The sequence below is a fragment of the Mesoplodon densirostris genome, chromosome 1 (genome assembly GCF_025265405.1).
Source record: "Mesoplodon densirostris isolate mMesDen1 chromosome 1, mMesDen1 primary haplotype, whole genome shotgun sequence".
Classification (NCBI taxonomy): domain Eukaryota; kingdom Metazoa; phylum Chordata; class Mammalia; order Artiodactyla; family Ziphiidae; genus Mesoplodon; species Mesoplodon densirostris.
Genome location: NC_082661.1, coordinates 220,548,024 through 220,566,762, shown reverse-complemented (window position 1 = coordinate 220,566,762; position 18,739 = coordinate 220,548,024). Strand labels below are relative to the sequence as shown.

The window sequence follows — 18,739 nt, the reverse complement described above, 5'->3', positions numbered from 1 at the left end:
CGGGACACTACCGATTTAGTACCTGAATATTCACGTGCCTCTCTTCAACAAATCCGGACTGTAACTAAAAGCCGTACCAATGCCGCCGGGCCAATACTCCGGGCGTCTAAATGCAGCCGGAACACTAGTGCTCTTCAGTAAACATAAACACCAGCACACGTTGCAGTCCGGACCCCATTCAGTGCTGGCTTTGCTCCACCGCACAAAACTTGTTAAAATACACTACGGCTTTAAAGCATAACTCTTAATGGAACTGTCTTTTTCACTCAGTGGTAAATTCAGTAAATCAGAGGTGACTCATACTGTTAACTTATGGTTTTGTAAATTAATAATTTTGGATGCCAAAGGAAAAGAATGAATTACACAGATCCCTCTCCATCCCCAACCCCAAAGTTGCCGAAGTGTCAATGCGCAGCAGTAAAAGCTACGGACAGAGGTGGGTGGGGCTGGAGCTAGTATACCTCCTCTCTGCGACCCCCACCGTCCCAGGTAACTCACTCTTCAAAGGCCAACGGGTCTCTTCCGACCCCCAATTCCGTAGGGACCAGAGTGACTACCCGGCCCCGCAGCCCCCAGCGACCAAGACCAGAGCCCTGCCGGGAGCTGCAGCTGTGACGACTCGCACAGCTGGGGCTGCCCCCTTCCCCCGGCGTCCCCACCTGTCCCGGGTAGCCCGCACACCTGGCAGCCCCAGCCCAGGCAGAGGATGCGCGGTGAGAACCGGCCCCTCAACGCGGGGCCCCAGCGCGGCCGAGCGACCCAGGGCAAGTCCGCTTCCGCCCCCAGCCCACATGGCCGCGGCCGCCCGCGCCCGTACCCAGCGTGCGCCCCGCGCGGCCGTCCCCCGGAGGAGAGAGGGGGCGGCGGCGCTTCAGACTGTGGAGAGGAGGAAGCGCGGCCGGCGCGACCGCGGGGGGAAGAGGAGGAGCGTGTCCCGACCGGCCGCGAGGTCAGGCGGAGAGGGGAGGGGGGCGGCGGCGGCGCCGCTGGGAAGCGGGAGTCTACCTGCGAGCAGAAGTACGAGCCCTGTATCCCCAGCTTGATGCAGGTGGGACACTGGAGCTTGGCCTCACTGCTGCAACCGTCCGTCTCACACACACGCGTCTCCACGGCCGCCATGCTGGCTGGCTGATGGAGGAGCACCTCACCGAGGAAGAGGGGGAGGAGGGAAGGAGGAACTGCTGGGCAGAAGGAGGGCAGGGGTGGGGAGAGAGGCCGAGCCAGGGGAGGAGCTCGGCCCGCCAGGCCTGGGCGCGGGAGGAGGAGGAGCGCCGGACCTGCCCAGACCACGCTGCGCGCCCCGCCCCCGCCCCGCGCGCGCAGCTGGAGCCCCGCCCCACGGCCTTGGCCCCGCCCCCGCCCGAGGCCCCAGCCTTTTCGCGGCCCGCGTGCACGTGGGGGCCGTAAGGGTACCAGGCAGAGCGTTCGGCTCCTCCGTGCTGTCCTGCTTGTAGCCGCGGCCAGCGCGACCTCTCGGCGCCCGGCGGAGAAGGCCCGGTGCGGCCAACTGGGAGAGGCCCTCTCAGTGCCTAGAGAGCTCCCCAGTCGTCCCTTACTGACTGGATCCCAGGGTCTTGAACGTCTCCCATACTCTCAGGCGGTTGGAAAGGGCGCTCCATTCCTCTGTGTTGGTCCACCTGGCAACTCCTTGGAAAAGGAAAGTAATTCCCTTTTTAAAGTTCTGTTTCTCGCGGATAGTGTCTGATCTGAGGCCTGAGGACCACCGCTCATTCACAAAAAAAGGAAGCCAGGGAACTGTCAATGGAGAGGTGGGCTGGGACTTGCGTCTGGCTTCCCTCGTGCCGGATTTTTTTTCACGCCACCGCCCCTCCATTCACAATGTACAGTGCTACTGTTGGTAACACAACTACTAGGTAGTCAATACAAACCGTAGTTTTTTGTATTATCCCAGTTGATAGTTTAAGAGGTAAATAGGGGAAAATTGTGTTTATCATGAAATATCAGAGTTGAAGGGAGCTTTAGAGTTCATCTAATGCTAACCTCTTGCCTAAATCTCTTCAACTACATCCCGGATCTGCCATTTTCTAATTTGTGCTTGAATACCTCCTGTCACCAGGGAAGAGAGAGGAACTAGTATTTTTTTTCTGATAAATTTTTGTAATAATTTTTATTGAAGTTTAGTTGCTTTACGATGTTTTGTTAGTTTCAGCTGTACCGTAAAATGAATCAGTTATATGTATACATATATCCACTCTTTTTTAGATTTTCTTCCCATTTAGGAAGTATTTATTGATTATCAACTTGTTAGGGCAAGTTCGTGTACCCAACGCACAGTGAGGAGGAACAAACCAAAACGTGGGCGTTTGGAGCAGAGAAAGGTTTATTGCAGGGCCACTAAGGAGACAGGTGACTCATTGCTCTAAAAAAAAAACCCAGGGCTTCCCTGGTGGCGCAGTGGTTGAGAGTCCGCCTGCCGATGCAGGGGACACGGGTTCGTGCCCCGGTCTGGGAAGCTCCCACATGCCGCGGAGTGGCTGGGCCCGTGAGCCATGGCCGCTGAGCCTGCGCGTCCGGAGCCTGTGCTCCGCAACGGGAGAGGCCACAACAGTGAGAGGCCCGCGTACCGGAAAAAAAAAAACAACAAAAAAAACCCCAAACTCCTTGAAGGGTTTCAGCAAAGCATTTTTTTAAAAGCCAGGTGGGGGGGGGGCTGGGGGAGGAGTTGCAAGGTATGTGATCAGCTCATGCACAATTCTCTGATTGGCTGAAGGTGCAGGCAACAGGGAGGTGTCACAGGGATTAACATTATCAGTCCTTAGGCTATGGGGAGGCCTGGGGCTATGTGCTCATGGTCATCAAGTAGTTAATACCTTCCTTTCAGTGGGGGGTTTTCACATCTGTAAAACAACTCCGAAAATGTGCATGAAATGCTGTTATCTAGGTACTTCAGAGAGGAACTAAAGAAGAGGATATGAGAAAAGGCCTGTCCCAGGAAGGCCCCATAGGGTCCTGCTCCATTACAAACTAAGTGCTGTGAACTTTGTGTTATCTAATCCATATTTTTAAAAAACTTTCCATATGTGATAGATGAGAAAAGCTCTTTTTTTTGTTTGTTTTGGGTTTTTTTTGGCTGTGTTGGGTCTTCGTTGCTGTGCGCAAGCTTTCTCTAGTTGCGGTGAGCAGGAGCTACTCTTCATTGCGGTGCGTGGGCTTCTCATTGTCGTGGCTTCTCTTGTTGCAGAGCACAGGCTCTAGGCGCGTAGGCTTCAGTAGTTGTGGCACGTGGGCTCAGTAGTTGTAGCTTGTGGGCTGTAGAGTGCAGGCTCAGTAGTTGTGGCGCACGGGCTTAGTTGCTCCGCGGCATGTGGGATCTTCCCGGACCAGGGCTCGAACCCGTGTCCCCTGCATTGGCAGGCAGATTCTTAACCAGTGCATCACCAGGGGAGCCCTCATATTTTATTTTTAATTGCTTTGTTTTGTTATATAAGCAATAAAATAATGTAATAAAATCAAATAATAAATTTTAAAATGTTATATACACATAAGCAAAAAAGAAATCAAGCACCAAATATATGTATATATGTATATGTATGTGTATATGCTATGTGTATATGCACATATAGTACATATATATAGAATATTTTTAAACAAAAACTGGACCGTACTATGCAGAGTATTTAGTTACCTGTTTGTTCAAGTTGTGAACTTCCTTTATTGCCATCAGATATACATTTTTCCAGGGAATTCCCTGGTGGTCCAGTGGTTAGGACTCCACACTTCCACTGCAGGGGTCATGGTTTGATCCCTGGTTGGGGAACTAAGACCCCATATGCTGCGCAGTGCTACCAAATATATATATATATGTACTTTCTGCACATAATTTTAATTTCTGCATAATAGTCTATTGTATAATTTACTGAGCCAGATTAACTAATAATAGACATTTAGGTTATTTTTATTTGTTATGGATTATAAACAAGGCCTCTGTGAGTACCTTTTTAGTTCGAACTTTACATAAATCTTTACTTACTTAGGATATAGTCTTAAAAGTGGAATTGCTGCATCAAAAGATTGTCACTGTTGTTTATTCTTTTTTATATAGTTTGCCAAATTTTTCCTCAGAAAGTGTGTACAAATTTACACTCTGGTCAGAACTGTATTAGAGATCTTATTTCCTGAGACCTTACTAGTGCTAGGTATTATCTATTTTTAATGTTTTTCATTTTGATAAATATGTAAATCTATTTGTTTTTAGATTATAGTAAGGCTGAACATTTTTCTATGATTATAGCACTTCCATTTCTTCTTTTATGTGTTTGCTTTTATTTGTTAAAATTTCTTTTTTGCAGAACAATACTAAAAAAAGAGTCGACACAAATTGACCACAGTACCATCACCTAAACACATCAATGTTTCATCTGTCCTAGTTACCTTCAATCCTTATTCACTTGCATATTAAATGTTTACATATTTGCAGTCATTGATGGAATATTTTGCTCTGCATTTTCACATAGCACTATGCCATGGATTACTCTTAGATTTAGAGAAACAGTAAGTCCCATTCCTTTTCTATACGATAGCTCTTTATGTATTTGGTACATCATGTCTTATGGTTTGTTAGTTCTTACAATATTCCCTTGTATTTTATAGTATGTTTAGATCCCTTGTAATCTTTGTCCATCTACTCTGGAGGAATTCCAGTTTGTTGACCTCTGATGGGTTGTGTCCAGGACTGAGCTAATCAAATAGAGGAACAGGAATTTCTGAAAATTCTAGTTCAAAAGACCCTCAGGGTTCTTCGCAGGCACAGAGAGACTAGAAACTCTCCTGTTCTTGCTGGCCATCTCCTCTGGAGGCTGCTGCTTCCTTGCATCTTTAGGAAAGCAGTGTTTGGGGCAGTTAAGAGCCCAGATGTTGTATTAAGATAGGCACATCTGGGTTGAAACCTCTACCTACATACCCCCATCCTTAGTCATGTTTCCATGGGCCACTTGTTTAACCTCGTTTTCCATATCAGAAAAATACAGATTAGAGTACCTACCTCATAGAGTTTTGTCATAATTAATTTGGAAAGACTTTCTGAAGTGCTTAAGAGACCAATAAGTTATAATTATTATCAATACTAGTTAGCCTTGCCATCAGCTCCTCTTTCTTTGGTCCCCTTCACCCCCACAAGACAAGCTATTGAGTGTTATAAACTTCTTAAGACCACCTTTATGGCTGGTTTTGGTTTTGGGTTGGGTTTTTTTTTTTGAGTTTTTTTGGCTGTGTTGGGTCTCTTTGCTGTGCGCGGGCTTTCTCTAGTTGCGTTGAGCGGGGGCTACTCTTTGTTGCAGTGCGCGAGCTTCTCATTTCGGTGGCTTCTCTTGTTGCAGAGCACGGGCTCTAGGCACACGGCTTCAGTAGTTGTGTCACATGGGCTCAGTAGTTGTGGCTCGTGGGCTCTAGAGCACAGGCTCAGTAGTTACGGCACACGGGCTTAGTTGCTCCACGGCATGTGGGATCTTCCCAGACCAGGGCTTGAACCCGTTGTCCCCTGCATTGGCAGGTGGATTCTTAACCACTGTGCCTCCAGGGAAGTCCCTGGCTGTTCTTAAGATCAGCAATTTTATGCTTTTGTTTAAGCCTGAAAAAGTGACAAAACATAGATTTTTATAAAATCATGTCAGACATGGTCCTATTTTATTCTTCTCTTCCTCCTTCTTCTGAGATTTTTAAGTCAAAATCCCCATGGACATCGGTTTCTGTTTTAATTTCCTTGGGCAAAGTTCAGCAAACCCACTTACAGGCAGCAGAATGGACTTCAGAGTCTCAGATGGGAATTTGGCATTTCTGAGAGTCCTTTGGCCCTGGAGGCACTTGTTTCCCTGGACTTTTGTGCAGAGAAAAAGCATTTTTCAGGTAGTATCTAAGCACATGCCCAAAGCCATCTGCCCAATTTGCTATTCTGCTTCAAGTGTCCACGGACAGTTCACGTTCAACCTGGTCAAAAATAAACAATTGTCCTCTATTTGGCGCTTTTGCCACCCCCTTTAAATCTGCTTTTTCTCCTGAATTTCCTATTTTGTTCAGTGACATCCTTTCTACTGTTATCTCCCAAGTTAAAAATTAGGCTCTCTCAGGAGTTCCCTGGTGGTCTAGTGGTTAGGATTTGGTACTTTCACTGCCATGGCCTGGGTTCAATCCCGGGTCGGGGAACTGAGATCCTGCAAGCCATGCAGTGTGGCCAAAATAAAAAATTAGGCTCTCTCTCCTTCCGTATGCCCCTACATCAAATTAATTACTCAATCCTATAGGTTTTATCTTCTAAAGATTTGTTTTATGTGTTCTCTCTATACTTTGGCTTTAGTTTTAGTTGAGGCCGTTTTAAGCCTAAGCTTTACAGTAGCCTCTTAACTACCTCTAATTCCATTGAATCTGATCCCTGCCATCAAACTGATTGTTCTGAGACACATCTGATCATGCCTTTCCCCTGCTTAACATCTTTCACTAATATGGGGCCTATGGAGCTGGAGCCAGGGTCAGAGAGGTGACCAGAGCTTGCAGAATTGGGGCCAATGAAACAGTCAGAGCTAAGGGGATCTGTGGGACCACCAAGGCCAAAGCTAAGGAGATAATCAAGGATCAGAGGCTTGGTACATAAAGGGGAAATAAGAAAATAAGTAATTAAATTAAAGATACTGAGAGTCAAATTTTTCACTGTCTAAGGAGGGAGTTCAAAATATGGAATGGCTGAAGGTTAGAATGAATCATGTAGTGTTGTACTGGAATTAGAAGTATCAGTGTGAACTCAAATTTTGATAGATAGATAATATAGACGTGTGTGTGTGTGTGTGTGTGTGTGTGTGTGTGTGTGTGTGTGTTTGTAAGTAACGCTTTACCCACTGAGAGGGCCTAATGGTAATGAGCACATCTGATTTCCAGATCTTGGTTTCTAAATACCATTCCCCACTAAAAGTAATCAGAGCTCCTTGGACAACTGGCTCATTCCAGGAGCAGGGGAAGTACAAGATAAGTCTGTAAAGTCTCATTGTACCAGAACATAAACTAAAGCTCAAAAATTATGGAGACCCCTGCAACTAAGACCCAATGCAGCCAAAAATGTAAATTAACAAATAAATATTTTTTTAATAAATAAAAATAAATAAATGATGGAAAGTATAAAAAAGACATAGTAGCCAATTTGAAGGAGCTCCCACTGGCCAAACTGGAGACAATCTGAGCATCAGAATAAATAATGATAGTATCAGATTATAACCCATTTAAAAAATGGTCATCCATGAGCCCATACTGATAAAAACATGTAAATAAACACATAAATGAGGGGCAAAAGTAAGCACTTCTTTATAATAGAATGTCAGATAATAAGTGTGGAAGAAATGAAGTCATTTGAAAATCACTGTTTGGCAACCATTATAGTAATACTTTTTTTAGGCAGGAGCCATCAATGGGTGCTAAAACGATTGGGGGGGAATTTGTTAAGGAACAGGATATTTACATAGCCTCAGTGTAACTCCCTACAAAATATTTATCATTTAAGAAGGCAAAATGGTAACTTCACAGCTGAGAAACATTGCAGGTGCTTTCTTAACTATGTTATCAAAGTTAAAATCACCAGGAAGAGGACAAATCAACTTTGTGCACATCCTAATATGAAACACTGAGAACATGGTATATCTTTTGTGGTGTTCTTGCCAGAAATGCATAATTGATTCTAATCATGAGGAAACATAAGACAAATCCAAACAGAAGACAATCAACAGTATAATTGACCTGTACTCTTCAAAATGCCAATGACCCAACAGGGAAAGATTTGAGGAACTATTCCAGATCAAAAGAGACTAAAGAGACATAACAATTAAATGTAACACTTGAAACTGGGTTGGATCTTGGACCAAAAGAAAAAAAAAATGTTTTTGCTGTAAAGGAAATGGGTTATGTTTGATCCCTATTTGATCTCTTGGTGAAATTATGATTCTGTTTCTTCGAGATCCAGCTCAGATATCACTTTACCCATTAAATTTTTGCCGACCTCCACAGCTCTAGTTAATCAGTGGCTTCCACTGTGCTACCTCTAAACCAGGTACAAGGTGCTATTGTTGCCATTAAGGATAATTTTAAGTAACATTTATTAAGAACTTACTATATGCTAAGCATATGCTCATATGCTTATAAGAAAATACAGATACTAATGGGTTTACTTTTAACCCACATAAGGACCCTATGAGGAAGGTACTAGTCCTAATCCCATTTTTATCTCTCTAGCGCAAGTTCACATAACCAGTAGGTGGCTGAGCCTGGACTTGAGTTCAAGTCTGTCTGACTACAAATCCCATGCTCTTAACCACTGTACTCATTACCTTTAATCTTTCACCTGTCTCTCCTACTAGACTGTAACTTTCTGTGACAAGAGGGTTATATCTTATTTTTCTCTCTATTCCCAACCATTAACCCTATCACAATTCTTGACATATAAGTGCTCAGTAAATGTTTTTCCTTCTTAAGTTTTTTGCAAATATGAATTATGTCAAATGTTCAAAAAAGAAGAAAGATATGTGTACATGTTGATTGAAAGAGAGAGAGAGTTGGGGGTGATGGGGAGAATACCTGTTCTATCAGAATGCAGAAAGAAGTAGAAGACACTCTCAAGCTGGGTAATTTGAGAAGAGTGAAGAATTTAATAAAGGAACTAGGGACTTCCCTGGTGGTCCAGTGGTTAAGACTCCGAGCTTCCACTGCAGGAGACACAGGTTCAGTCCCTGGTCAGGGAAGTTTCACAAGCCACAGGCGCTGCCCAAAAAAGAGACAGACTGTATACTAAGGCATGGACAGTGTCTTGGAAAACCAAAAGAAATACTACAATAACTGAGAGTTAACAATGAGGCAATATTTACATTTCTTGGTCTGAAGGAATAAAGGGAATGGACAGTAAGTTGCAACTGCCCTCGAAAATCAAAGCCACAAGTTTCTGTATTCAGATTCAGTGGAAAATGGAGCAACTATATTTCCTCTTTCTGTAGTAGCATTTTCACTGATGGATGCTAAAGAATGCTTTGTGCCTGCTGAAGAAATATTTCTAGCCAAAATTGAGAAGTTTATTAACATTCAGCAAGATAGTTTTTTGGTTCTGTCTGCTACCCTACATGGGGCCCGAGGAATGGAAACTGATGTTCAGGATTCAGCGGAGACTTCTGGGTGGTAACTTATTGGATACTTCCAGTACACTACACAATAAATGCAAATAAATGCAAAACCCGGAGTCAGCTGAGAGGAGAGGGCCTCCTAGCAGGAGCTGTGGCTTTTGGTTAAGAGACCTAGCCAACCCAAAGCCACCCCAAAATCAGGAATCTGGGACCTCATTCTCCTCCTCCCTTTCAATCCTCTAAAAGCTACAAGGATAAGGAGCCCATTGATCTACAGTGAAGCATACAAGTCAGCCTCAAAGGGCAGAGGGCCAGATTGAGAAGGGTGGAAAATGGATCCAGAGGGGCAAATAGAAGATCACCCAGAATAATGCTGTACCCACCACCTCTCTTAAGAAATGGAATACGGCCAATACGGTTGAAGTCCTCAGTGTACCCCTCCCCAGTCACATCCCTCTACTTCCTCTCCTCCAGTGCTGCCATAAAGATTCTTAGACTTTTGCATAATATGTTATTTTTAAAATAAAATTGAAAAAAAGAATTTTCTGAAAAGGACTAACACCTTCCTTGCTCTGTCATATTTTTATACTTGAGAAGCATCATGGTATTATCAATGGGCTGGGAGTCAGAAAACTCTGATCCATGTGTCTAGTTCCAAACCCTTTGTCTTGTGCAAAGCAATTAAAATCTTTCAGCTTTTGTTTCCTCATCTATAGAACATTGTTATGAAAATCAAATGAATTGGTGCCTATGAAATCATTTCGTAAACTGGAAAGCACCAATGAAAGTAAACGATCGCTGTGTATGTCTGCCCCCCTTCTATATATAACATATCCTGTAAGAGCAAGAACCTTGTCTCTCTTGTTTGTTTGCTGTTGTGTCCCTAGTACCCAGAATGGGGGCTGGCACAGTATAGGCATTGCATTAGTATTAACCAGGGAAGGCTGACTGCTGTAACAGACAATCCCAAAACACTCAGTGGCTTAAGAAAATCAGAATTTATATCTCCCTATGTCAGCATCAGTTGTAGGTCAGTCAGGGAAGCCTTGCTCTCTTAGTCAATCAGAGATTCCGGATCAATCATTTATCTCTACCACATCCTAGGTCCTTGAAATCCTTACCCAAGGATAGGCTGGCACAGGAGCTTTCCTGTGCATGAGATTTAACAGGCCACTGCTGGGAGTGGTGTAGTTCACTTTAGCCCATCCCATCGGCCAGAAGTCAGTCACTGGCCACATCCAAGGGATCCTAAAAAAACATAGTTTACCTGTAGCTTCAAAATAAGAGAAAATGAGTTTGATCAGCATCTAGCCAGTCATTGCTATGGCTTTCACTAAATATCTGTAGAATAAATACATGAAAAATTAATGAAATATATACAAATGAATGTAGCCTAAGATCCACTTTTGTTTTTTAGCTTCTCAGTAATGGCTTAATTTTTTTAAATTGAGATATAGTTGATTAACAATGTTGTGTTAGTTCAGGTATACAGCAAAGTGATTCATATATGTGTGTGTGTGTGTGTATATATACACACACACATGTATATACACATATATATATTCTTTTTCAGATTCTTTTCCATTATAGGTTATTACAAGGTATTGAATATAGTTCCCTGTGCTATACAGTAGGTCCTTGTTTTTTATCTATTTTATCTATAATAGTGTATATCTGTTAATCCCAAACTCCTAATTTATCCCTCCCCCAACCCCTTTCCCCTTTGGTAACCATAAATTTGTTTTCTATGTCTGTGAGTCTGTTTCTGTTTTGGAAATAAGTTCACTTGTATCATTTTTTTAGATTCCACATATGTGATATCATATGTTTGTCTTTCTCTGTCTGACTTACTTCAGCTAGAATGATGATCTCTAGGTCCATCCATGTTGCAGCAAATGGCATTATTTCATTCTTTTATGGTTGAGTAGTATTCCATTGTATATGTCTTCTTTATCCATTCACCTGTCGGTGGATATTTAGGTTGCTTCTGTGTCTTGGCAATTGTAAATAGTGCTGCTATTGAACATTGGGGTGCATGTATCTTTTCAAATTAGAGTTTTCATCTTTTTCAGATCTATGCCCAGGAGTGGGATTGCTGGATCATATGGTAGTTCTATTTTTAGTTTATTAAGAAACCTCCATACTGTTCTCCATAGTGGCTGCACCAATTTACATCCCCACCAGCAATGTAGGAGGGTTCCCTTTTCTCCACACCCTCTCCAGCATTTGTTATTTGTAGAATTTTTATGATGGCCATTCTGACAGGTGTGAGGTGAAATGTCATTGTAGTTTTGATTTGCATTTCCCTGATGATTAGAGATGTTGAGCATCTTTTCATGTGCCTGTTGCCCATCTCAATTTCCTTTTTGGAAAAGTACCTGTTTGGGTCTGCTGTCCATTTTTTGATTGGGTTGTTTGGTTTTGTTTGTTTCTTTTAATACTGAGCTCTATGAGCTGTTTGTATATTTTGGAAATTATGCCCTTGTTGGTCGCATTGTTGGCAAATAATTTCTCCCAGTCCCTAAGTTGTCTTTTTGTTTTGTTTACAGTTTCCTTTGCTGTGCAAAAGCTTTGAAGTTTAGTTAGGTCCCATTTGTTTATTTTTGTTTTTACTTCCATTATTCTAGGAGATGGATCTAAAAAAGTATTGCTTCTATTTATATCAAAGAGTGTTCTGCCTATGTTTTCCTCTAGGTTTTATAGTATACGGTCTTACATTTAGGTCTTTAATCCATTTTGAGTTTATTTTTGTATATAGTGTTAGAAAATGTTCTAATTTCATTCTTTTACATGTAGCTGCCCAGTTTTCCCAGCACCACCTTTTTTTTTTTTTTGCCGCACAGCATGCAGGATCTTAGTTCCCTGACCAGAGATCAAACCCGTGCCCCATGCAGTGGAAGCGCAGATTCTTAACCACTGAACCACCAGGACAGTCACCAGCACCACTTATTGAAGAGACTGTCTTTTCTCCACTGTGTGTTCTTCCCTTCTTTGCTGTAGATTGACCATAAGCGTGTGGGTTTTTTTCTGGGCTTTGATCTATGTGTTCATAGATCTGTTCCATTGATCTATGTGTCTGTTTTTGTGCCAGTACCATGCTGTTTTGATTACTGTAGCTTTGCTAGTTAATTTTTCTAATGCATAGTATGATAAATTTTTTTTTTAGTTATAGGCAGAGCCACTGCTTGACCTACAGGTATTTTAAAAATTGCCTGACCTATTTTGAGGAGACAGCTTGACCTTTATTACAATGCTTTAATTTTAGCATGTACACATTTTAATTCTACTAGAAAGTGCTTTCTACAATTAATATTAATATTGTACACACTTGTGTGTGTTTTTATGTGTATATGTACACAGAGTAGCAAAATAACAGAAGGACGAGGTTACACAAATTCACATTTCAGCCAAGAATGACGTAAAACATATCCCTGGGGCTTCCCTGGTGGTGCAGTGGTTGAGAGTCCACCTGCCGATGCAGGGGGCATGGGTTCGTGCCCCGGTCCGAGAAGATCCCACATGCCACGGAGCGGCTGGGCCCGTGAGGCATGGCCGCTGGGCCCGCACGTCCAGAGCCTGTGCTCCACAACAGGAGGGGCCACAACAGTGAGAGGCCCACGTACTGCAAAAAAAAGAAAAAGAAACCTATCCCTGTGTGCTTCTATACAATATGTATGTGTTCATCAGATGATATTGTAAATTATATCTCCAATAATGATTTTTATTCATGAAATGAAATAGAATTAGCATGTTTTGCTAAAAACCTCTCTAAAAGTCAGTATATTCTTTACTGTGTTGCTGTAGATAGCTTTTCTGCAATATTCTTTTTCAATTTATAAATAACCAGATTATAACAGGCTGTTTACAATTCTAAGCAATGACATCTTTTCCTTCTTATTAAATTATAAACCACCCAATGCATTTTAATAGTTGCTTCGATTAAGTTATGAGTATGAATAACAAAATTTCTGTTAGTCCTGGTTTGCAACCAATCAGGATGGGGGAAAAATTCCCACACCTACCTTGTACGTAAATACAGAGGCTCTTAAAATATTAAAAATGAGACATTTGTATTTAAAACCGTATTTTAAATAGACACAATAAATATTATTTGATAAATATTTGTTAATACTTTTAAGAGGGTGTTTTTCTCACTTTATCAATAAACCTACTAGAGATAAACTAGAAAATATAATTAAAATATTTCTTTTATAAACCCAGTTTTAAAACTACCAGCAAGTAGCTTACTGAGAAAAGTGTTAATATCAACAGGAAGAAATTTAGAAAATTTTATTGAGAGACATAAATAAATATAAAGACAATATTTATATATAGGAAGACAAACTTGTTTTTAATTGACATATAGTTGATTTACGATTTGTGTTAGTTTCAAGTGTACAAACTTTTTTTTTAAATGTCAGTTTATCCCAAGTTAATATATAAGTTAGTTATCATTACAGTTAAAATCAGTGAGATGTTATTATTGTTTTGTTAATTGTTGAAATGATTTTTAATTTTATTTATTTATTTTAAAACAGTCAAGGATAGGCACAAGATTATGGAAGAGAAATAATAAATTAAAAGGGAAGCCTAATTTTACCATATATAAAACAACATATGGTACCAGTATAATAATATAGTCCCATGGGACAAAATAGTCTAGAGAGTAGAATGATAGAGTCCAAAAAATAAGAATAACTGAGTTCAAATTCTGATTAATCACTTTTCTAGTTAGTTTCTCCTTGCCTGCCTTTTACATAAGAGAATTTATTCACATATGATGGATGAAAGTATTACAAATCAATATAAAGGGGAAGAATATTTGACTAAATAATCTAAGGAAAATTAGGTGGCAATTTGGAAAAAAAATTTTTAATGATAAATCAAGAACAAAAGTAAAGGGCTTGCCTGGTGGCACAGTGGTTAAGAATCCACCTGCCAATTTAGGGGACATGGGTTCGAGCCATGGTCCAAGAAGATCCCACATGCCATGGGGCAACTAAGCCCGTGTGCCACAACTACTGAAGCCCACACACCTAGAGCCCGTGCTCCACAACAAGAGAAGCCACCACAATGAGAAGCCCAAGCACTGCAACGAAGAGTAGCCCCCACTCACCACAACTAGAGAAAATCCCGCACGCAGAAACAAAGACCCAACTCAACCAAAAATAAAATTATAAAATAATAATAAAATAAATTAAACAACAAAAGTAAAAAATTAAAGGTAATAAAATTAGCCAAAGAATAACTGAAAGAAACAAAATTGGATATTTAGAAAACCTCTGAGAGATTTTCTATGTCTATGTTTAGAAATTATTTAAAAAAGAAGACTAAGTCCATATTCAACTCTATCATGTACTTATTGAGCACCTACCATATCCTAAGCATTATTATAGAATCTCAGGCTAGATCAGTAAGCAGCAGACAACACAGAGTTTGTATTCTTGAAGATTCCAGCAAGAATCAAATAAATATCAAGGATAAACAACTTCTTTCAAGAAAAATAAAGAACTGTGTGGTTACTGGCTACAGACAGATGTATAAATCAGTGGAATAGAATTGAGAGTCCAGAAAAAAACCCATACATTTATCTTCCAAAAAGTTGGAAACCACACAAATGTCCACCTACTGCTGAAGGAATTTTTTAATGTGTTGTATCTGTATAATGGGATAGTATTCAGCCATAAAAAGAGTGAAGTACATGCTACAACATGGGTGAGCCTCAAAAGCATTATGCTAAGTGAAAGAAGACAAACACAAAAAGCCACATATTGTATGATTTCATTTATATGAAATGTCCAGAATAGGCAAAACCATAGAGATAGAAATTAAGTTAGTGGTTTCCAGGGGACAGGGACAAGAGAGAATGGGGAGTGACTGAGTGTTTCTTTTCAGGTGATGAAAATGTTCTGGAATTAGTGGTGATAGTCTTATTGTTGTTCTTTTGAAAGTGATTTTTTTTTCCCTGTGAATGCTTTTAAGATTTCCCTCTTTGTCTTTGGTGTTCATTGGCTTTGCTATGATGTGCCAGACATGATTTTCTTTCTGTTTGCTAGAGTCTAGAGTTTATTGACTGTATGCCTTGATATCTCTTGTTGGATTTTGAAAATTCTTAGTATCTCATTACACATATGTTAAAAGTAAATTTCAGTTACACATATATTCAGTTCCTTATCAGTGTCCCATATGATTCTTACGCTCATTTTAATATTTTCTATTCTTCCTCTTCTCTAACTTTCTGTCTGAATACAAGCCAACCCTTGTGCTAGGAACCCAAAATGTTATTATTTGGTGGTTTTTTTCTCCTGATCTTAAATCATTCAAGAAAATTGTCCTCCTATCTCCTGCCAAAGAGGTGTGTATATCTGACTGCCTCAATGCCCAGGAAAGAGTCGTCATATTTTCAATTTTTTTAACATCTTTACTGGAGTATAATTGCTTTACAATGTTGTATTACTTTCTACTGTATATGCATATTTTCACTTTTTTCTCCCAGTCAGCTCCTCGAGGCACAGCTTCCTCTTGTGCAAATCTCATGTTTTCTTTCCCATTTTCTTTGATCTTGTGGGTTTTGATATATATTTTATGCTTTTACTGCCCCTTTAATGAAGCTTTGAGTAAAAGAAAAAATAAGGGGTCACTCTGCCATGTTGAACAGGAAGTCATATGTACAGTACTATTCATTGCTGGCGAGAGTGTCATAAAACAAAGCATTCTAATAGATTTCTGATGCTAGTGTCCTTTTCAAAAAAGGTCTTTAAATCTGATCTCTCTTCTGAGAAGAAAACCTAAATAAATCGCCTAAAATTCAAAATTAAGAATATTTTCTATGCAGAAGGATATTCACAGTAGCATACTTACTGAAAGATAAAATCTAGATTAACCTAAATATCTAATGATCTGGTAAATAGATAGATAAATTAAAAAACTAGATAAATAAATCATGGAGTCTACATTTAATAGGAAATTGTACAGCCCTTTAAAATTGTTTATAAAGATACATGTTAACATAGATAAATGCTATTACATTATGTTAACTGAAAAGGACAGAATTTTTTAAAACTTTACAGAAACAAGCACAACTCAAAACAGAAGCATAGGGACTTCCCTAGTGGCACAGTAGTTAAGAATCCACCTACCAAAGCAGGGAACATGGGTTCGAGTCCTGAGCCATGAAGATACCACATGCCACGGAGCAACTAAGCCCGTGCACCACAACTACTGAGCCTGCACTCTAGAGCCCGCAAGCCACAACTGCTGAAGCCCATGTGCCACAACTACGGAAGCCTGTGTGCTTAGAGCCCGTGCTCCACAACAAGAGAAGCCACCTCAATGAGAAGCCCGTGCACCTCAACGAAGAGTAGCCCCCACTCACTGCAACTAGAGAGAGCCCGCACTCAGCAACGAAGACCCAAAGCAGCCAAAAATAAATAAATAAATAGATAGATAAATAAACAAATAAATTTTTTTAAAAACAACTACAGTTCTGCAGCCTGTAGAAGGAAAACCACATTCAAAGAAAGATAGACAAAATGTAAAGGCAGAAGACTTTGTACCAGATGAAGGAACACGATAAGAAGAACAACTAAATGAAGTGGAGATAGGCAACCTTCCAGAAAAAGAATTCAGAATAATGATAGTGAAGATGGTCCAGGACCTTGGAAAAAGAATGGAGGCAAAGATCGAGAAGATGCAAAAAATATTTGACAAAGACCCAGAAGAATTAAAGAACAAACACCTAGAAAAATTAAACAACAAACACCTGGAAGAATTAAAGAACAAACAAAGAGAGATGAACAATACAATAACTGAAATGAAAAATACACTAGAAGGAATCAATAGCAGAATAACTGAGGCAGAAGAACAGATAAGTGACATAGAAGACAATGATGGAATTCACTGCCACGAAACAGAATAAAGAAAAAAGAATGAAAAGAAATGAAGGCAGCCTAAGACACCTCTGGGACAACAATAAGCACAGCAACATTTGCATTATAGGGGTCCCAGAAGGAGAAGAGAGAAAGAAAGGACCTGAGAAAATGTTTGAAGAGATTATTGTCGAAAACTTCCCTAACATGGGAAAGGAAATAGCCACCCAAGTCCAGGAAGTGTAGACAGTCCCAGGCAGAATAAACCCAAGGAGAAACACACCAAGACACATAGTAATCAAACTGACAAACATTAAAAACAAAGAAAAAATATTGAAAGCAGCAAGGGAAAAATGACAAATAACATACAAAGGAATGCCCATAAGGTTAACAGCTGATTTCTCAACAGAAACTCTACAAGCCAGAAGGGAGTGGCACGATATACTTAAAGTGATGAAACGGAAGAACCTACAACCAAGATTACTCTACCCTGCAAGGATCTCATTCAGATTCGATGGAGAAATCGAAAATTTTATAGACAAGCAAAAGCTAAGAGAATTCAGCACCCCCAAACCAGCTCTACAACAAATGCTAAAGGAACTTCTCTAAATGGGAAACACAAGAGAAGAATAGGACCTACAAAAACAAACCCATAACAATTAAGACAATGGTAATAGGAACATACATATCAATAATTACCTTAAATGTGAATGGATTAAATGCTCCAACCAAAGGACACAGGCTCGCTGAATGTATACAGAAACAAGACCCATATATATGCTGTCTACAAGAGACTGACTTCAGACTTAGGGACACATACAGACTGAAAATGAGAGGGTGGAAAAAGATATTCCATGCAAATCTAAATCAAAAGCAAGCTTGGAGTAGCAATATTCATATCAGATAAAATAGACTTTAAAATAAAGAATGTTACAAGAGACAAGGAAGGACACTACATAATGATCAAGGGATCAATCCAAGAAGAAGATATAACAATTATAAATATATACGCTCCCAACATAGGAGCACCTTAATACATAAGGCAACTGCTAACAGCTAAAAAAGAGGAAATCAACAGTAACACAATAATAGTGGGGGACTTTAACACCTCACTTACACCAATGGGCTGATCATCCAGACAGAAAACTAGTAAGGAAACACAAACTTTAAATGACACAATAGACCAGATAGATTTAATTGATATTTATAGGACATTCCATCCAAAAACAGCAGATTACACTTCCTTCTCAAGTGCTCACAGAACATTCTCCAGGATAGTTCACATCCTGGGTCACAAATCAAGCCTCAGTAAATTTAAGGAAATTGAAATCATATCAAGCATCTTTTTTGACCACAGCACTATGAGACTAGAAATGAATTACCGGGAAAAAATGTAAAAAACACAAACACATGTAGGCTAAACAATATGTTACTAAATAACCAAGAGATCACTGAAGAAATCAAAAAGGAAATAAAAAAATACCTAGAGACAAATTGCAATGAAAACACAACCATCCAAAACCTATGGGATGCATCAAAAGCAGTTCTAAGAGGGAAGTTTATAGCAATACAAGCCTACCTCAAGAAACAAGAAAAATCTCAAATAAATAATCTAACCTTACACCTAAAGGAACTAGAGAAAGAAGAACAAACAAAACCCAAAGTTAGCAGAAGGAAAGAAATCATAAAGATCAGAGCTGGAATAAATGAAATAGAAACAAAGAACACAATAGCAAAGATCAATAAAACTAAAAGCTGATTCTTTGA

The 18,739-nt window shown here is 40.2% G+C and overlaps 2 protein-coding genes across 2 annotated transcripts in view; one reads left to right on the top strand and one right to left on the bottom strand.

Moving 5' to 3' along the window:
* METAP1 (methionyl aminopeptidase 1) overlaps positions 1 to 1,194 on the bottom strand; it is a 64,864-nt gene extending 63,670 nt beyond the window's left edge. The window contains exon 1 of the mRNA XM_060115284.1: positions 1,006 to 1,194. Within this exon, the coding sequence (XP_059971267.1) occupies positions 1,006 to 1,119 (114 nt within the window). The 5' untranslated portion in view covers positions 1,120 to 1,194. The remainder of the gene's footprint in view (positions 1 to 1,005) is intronic.
* The window catches only part of EIF4E (eukaryotic translation initiation factor 4E), a 96,424-nt gene continuing 78,391 nt past the window's right edge, over positions 707 to 18,739 (top strand). Inside the window, 2 exon segments of the mRNA XM_060115320.1 lie at positions 707 to 837; positions 839 to 927. Coding sequence (XP_059971303.1) covers positions 707 to 837; positions 839 to 927 — 220 coding nt within the window.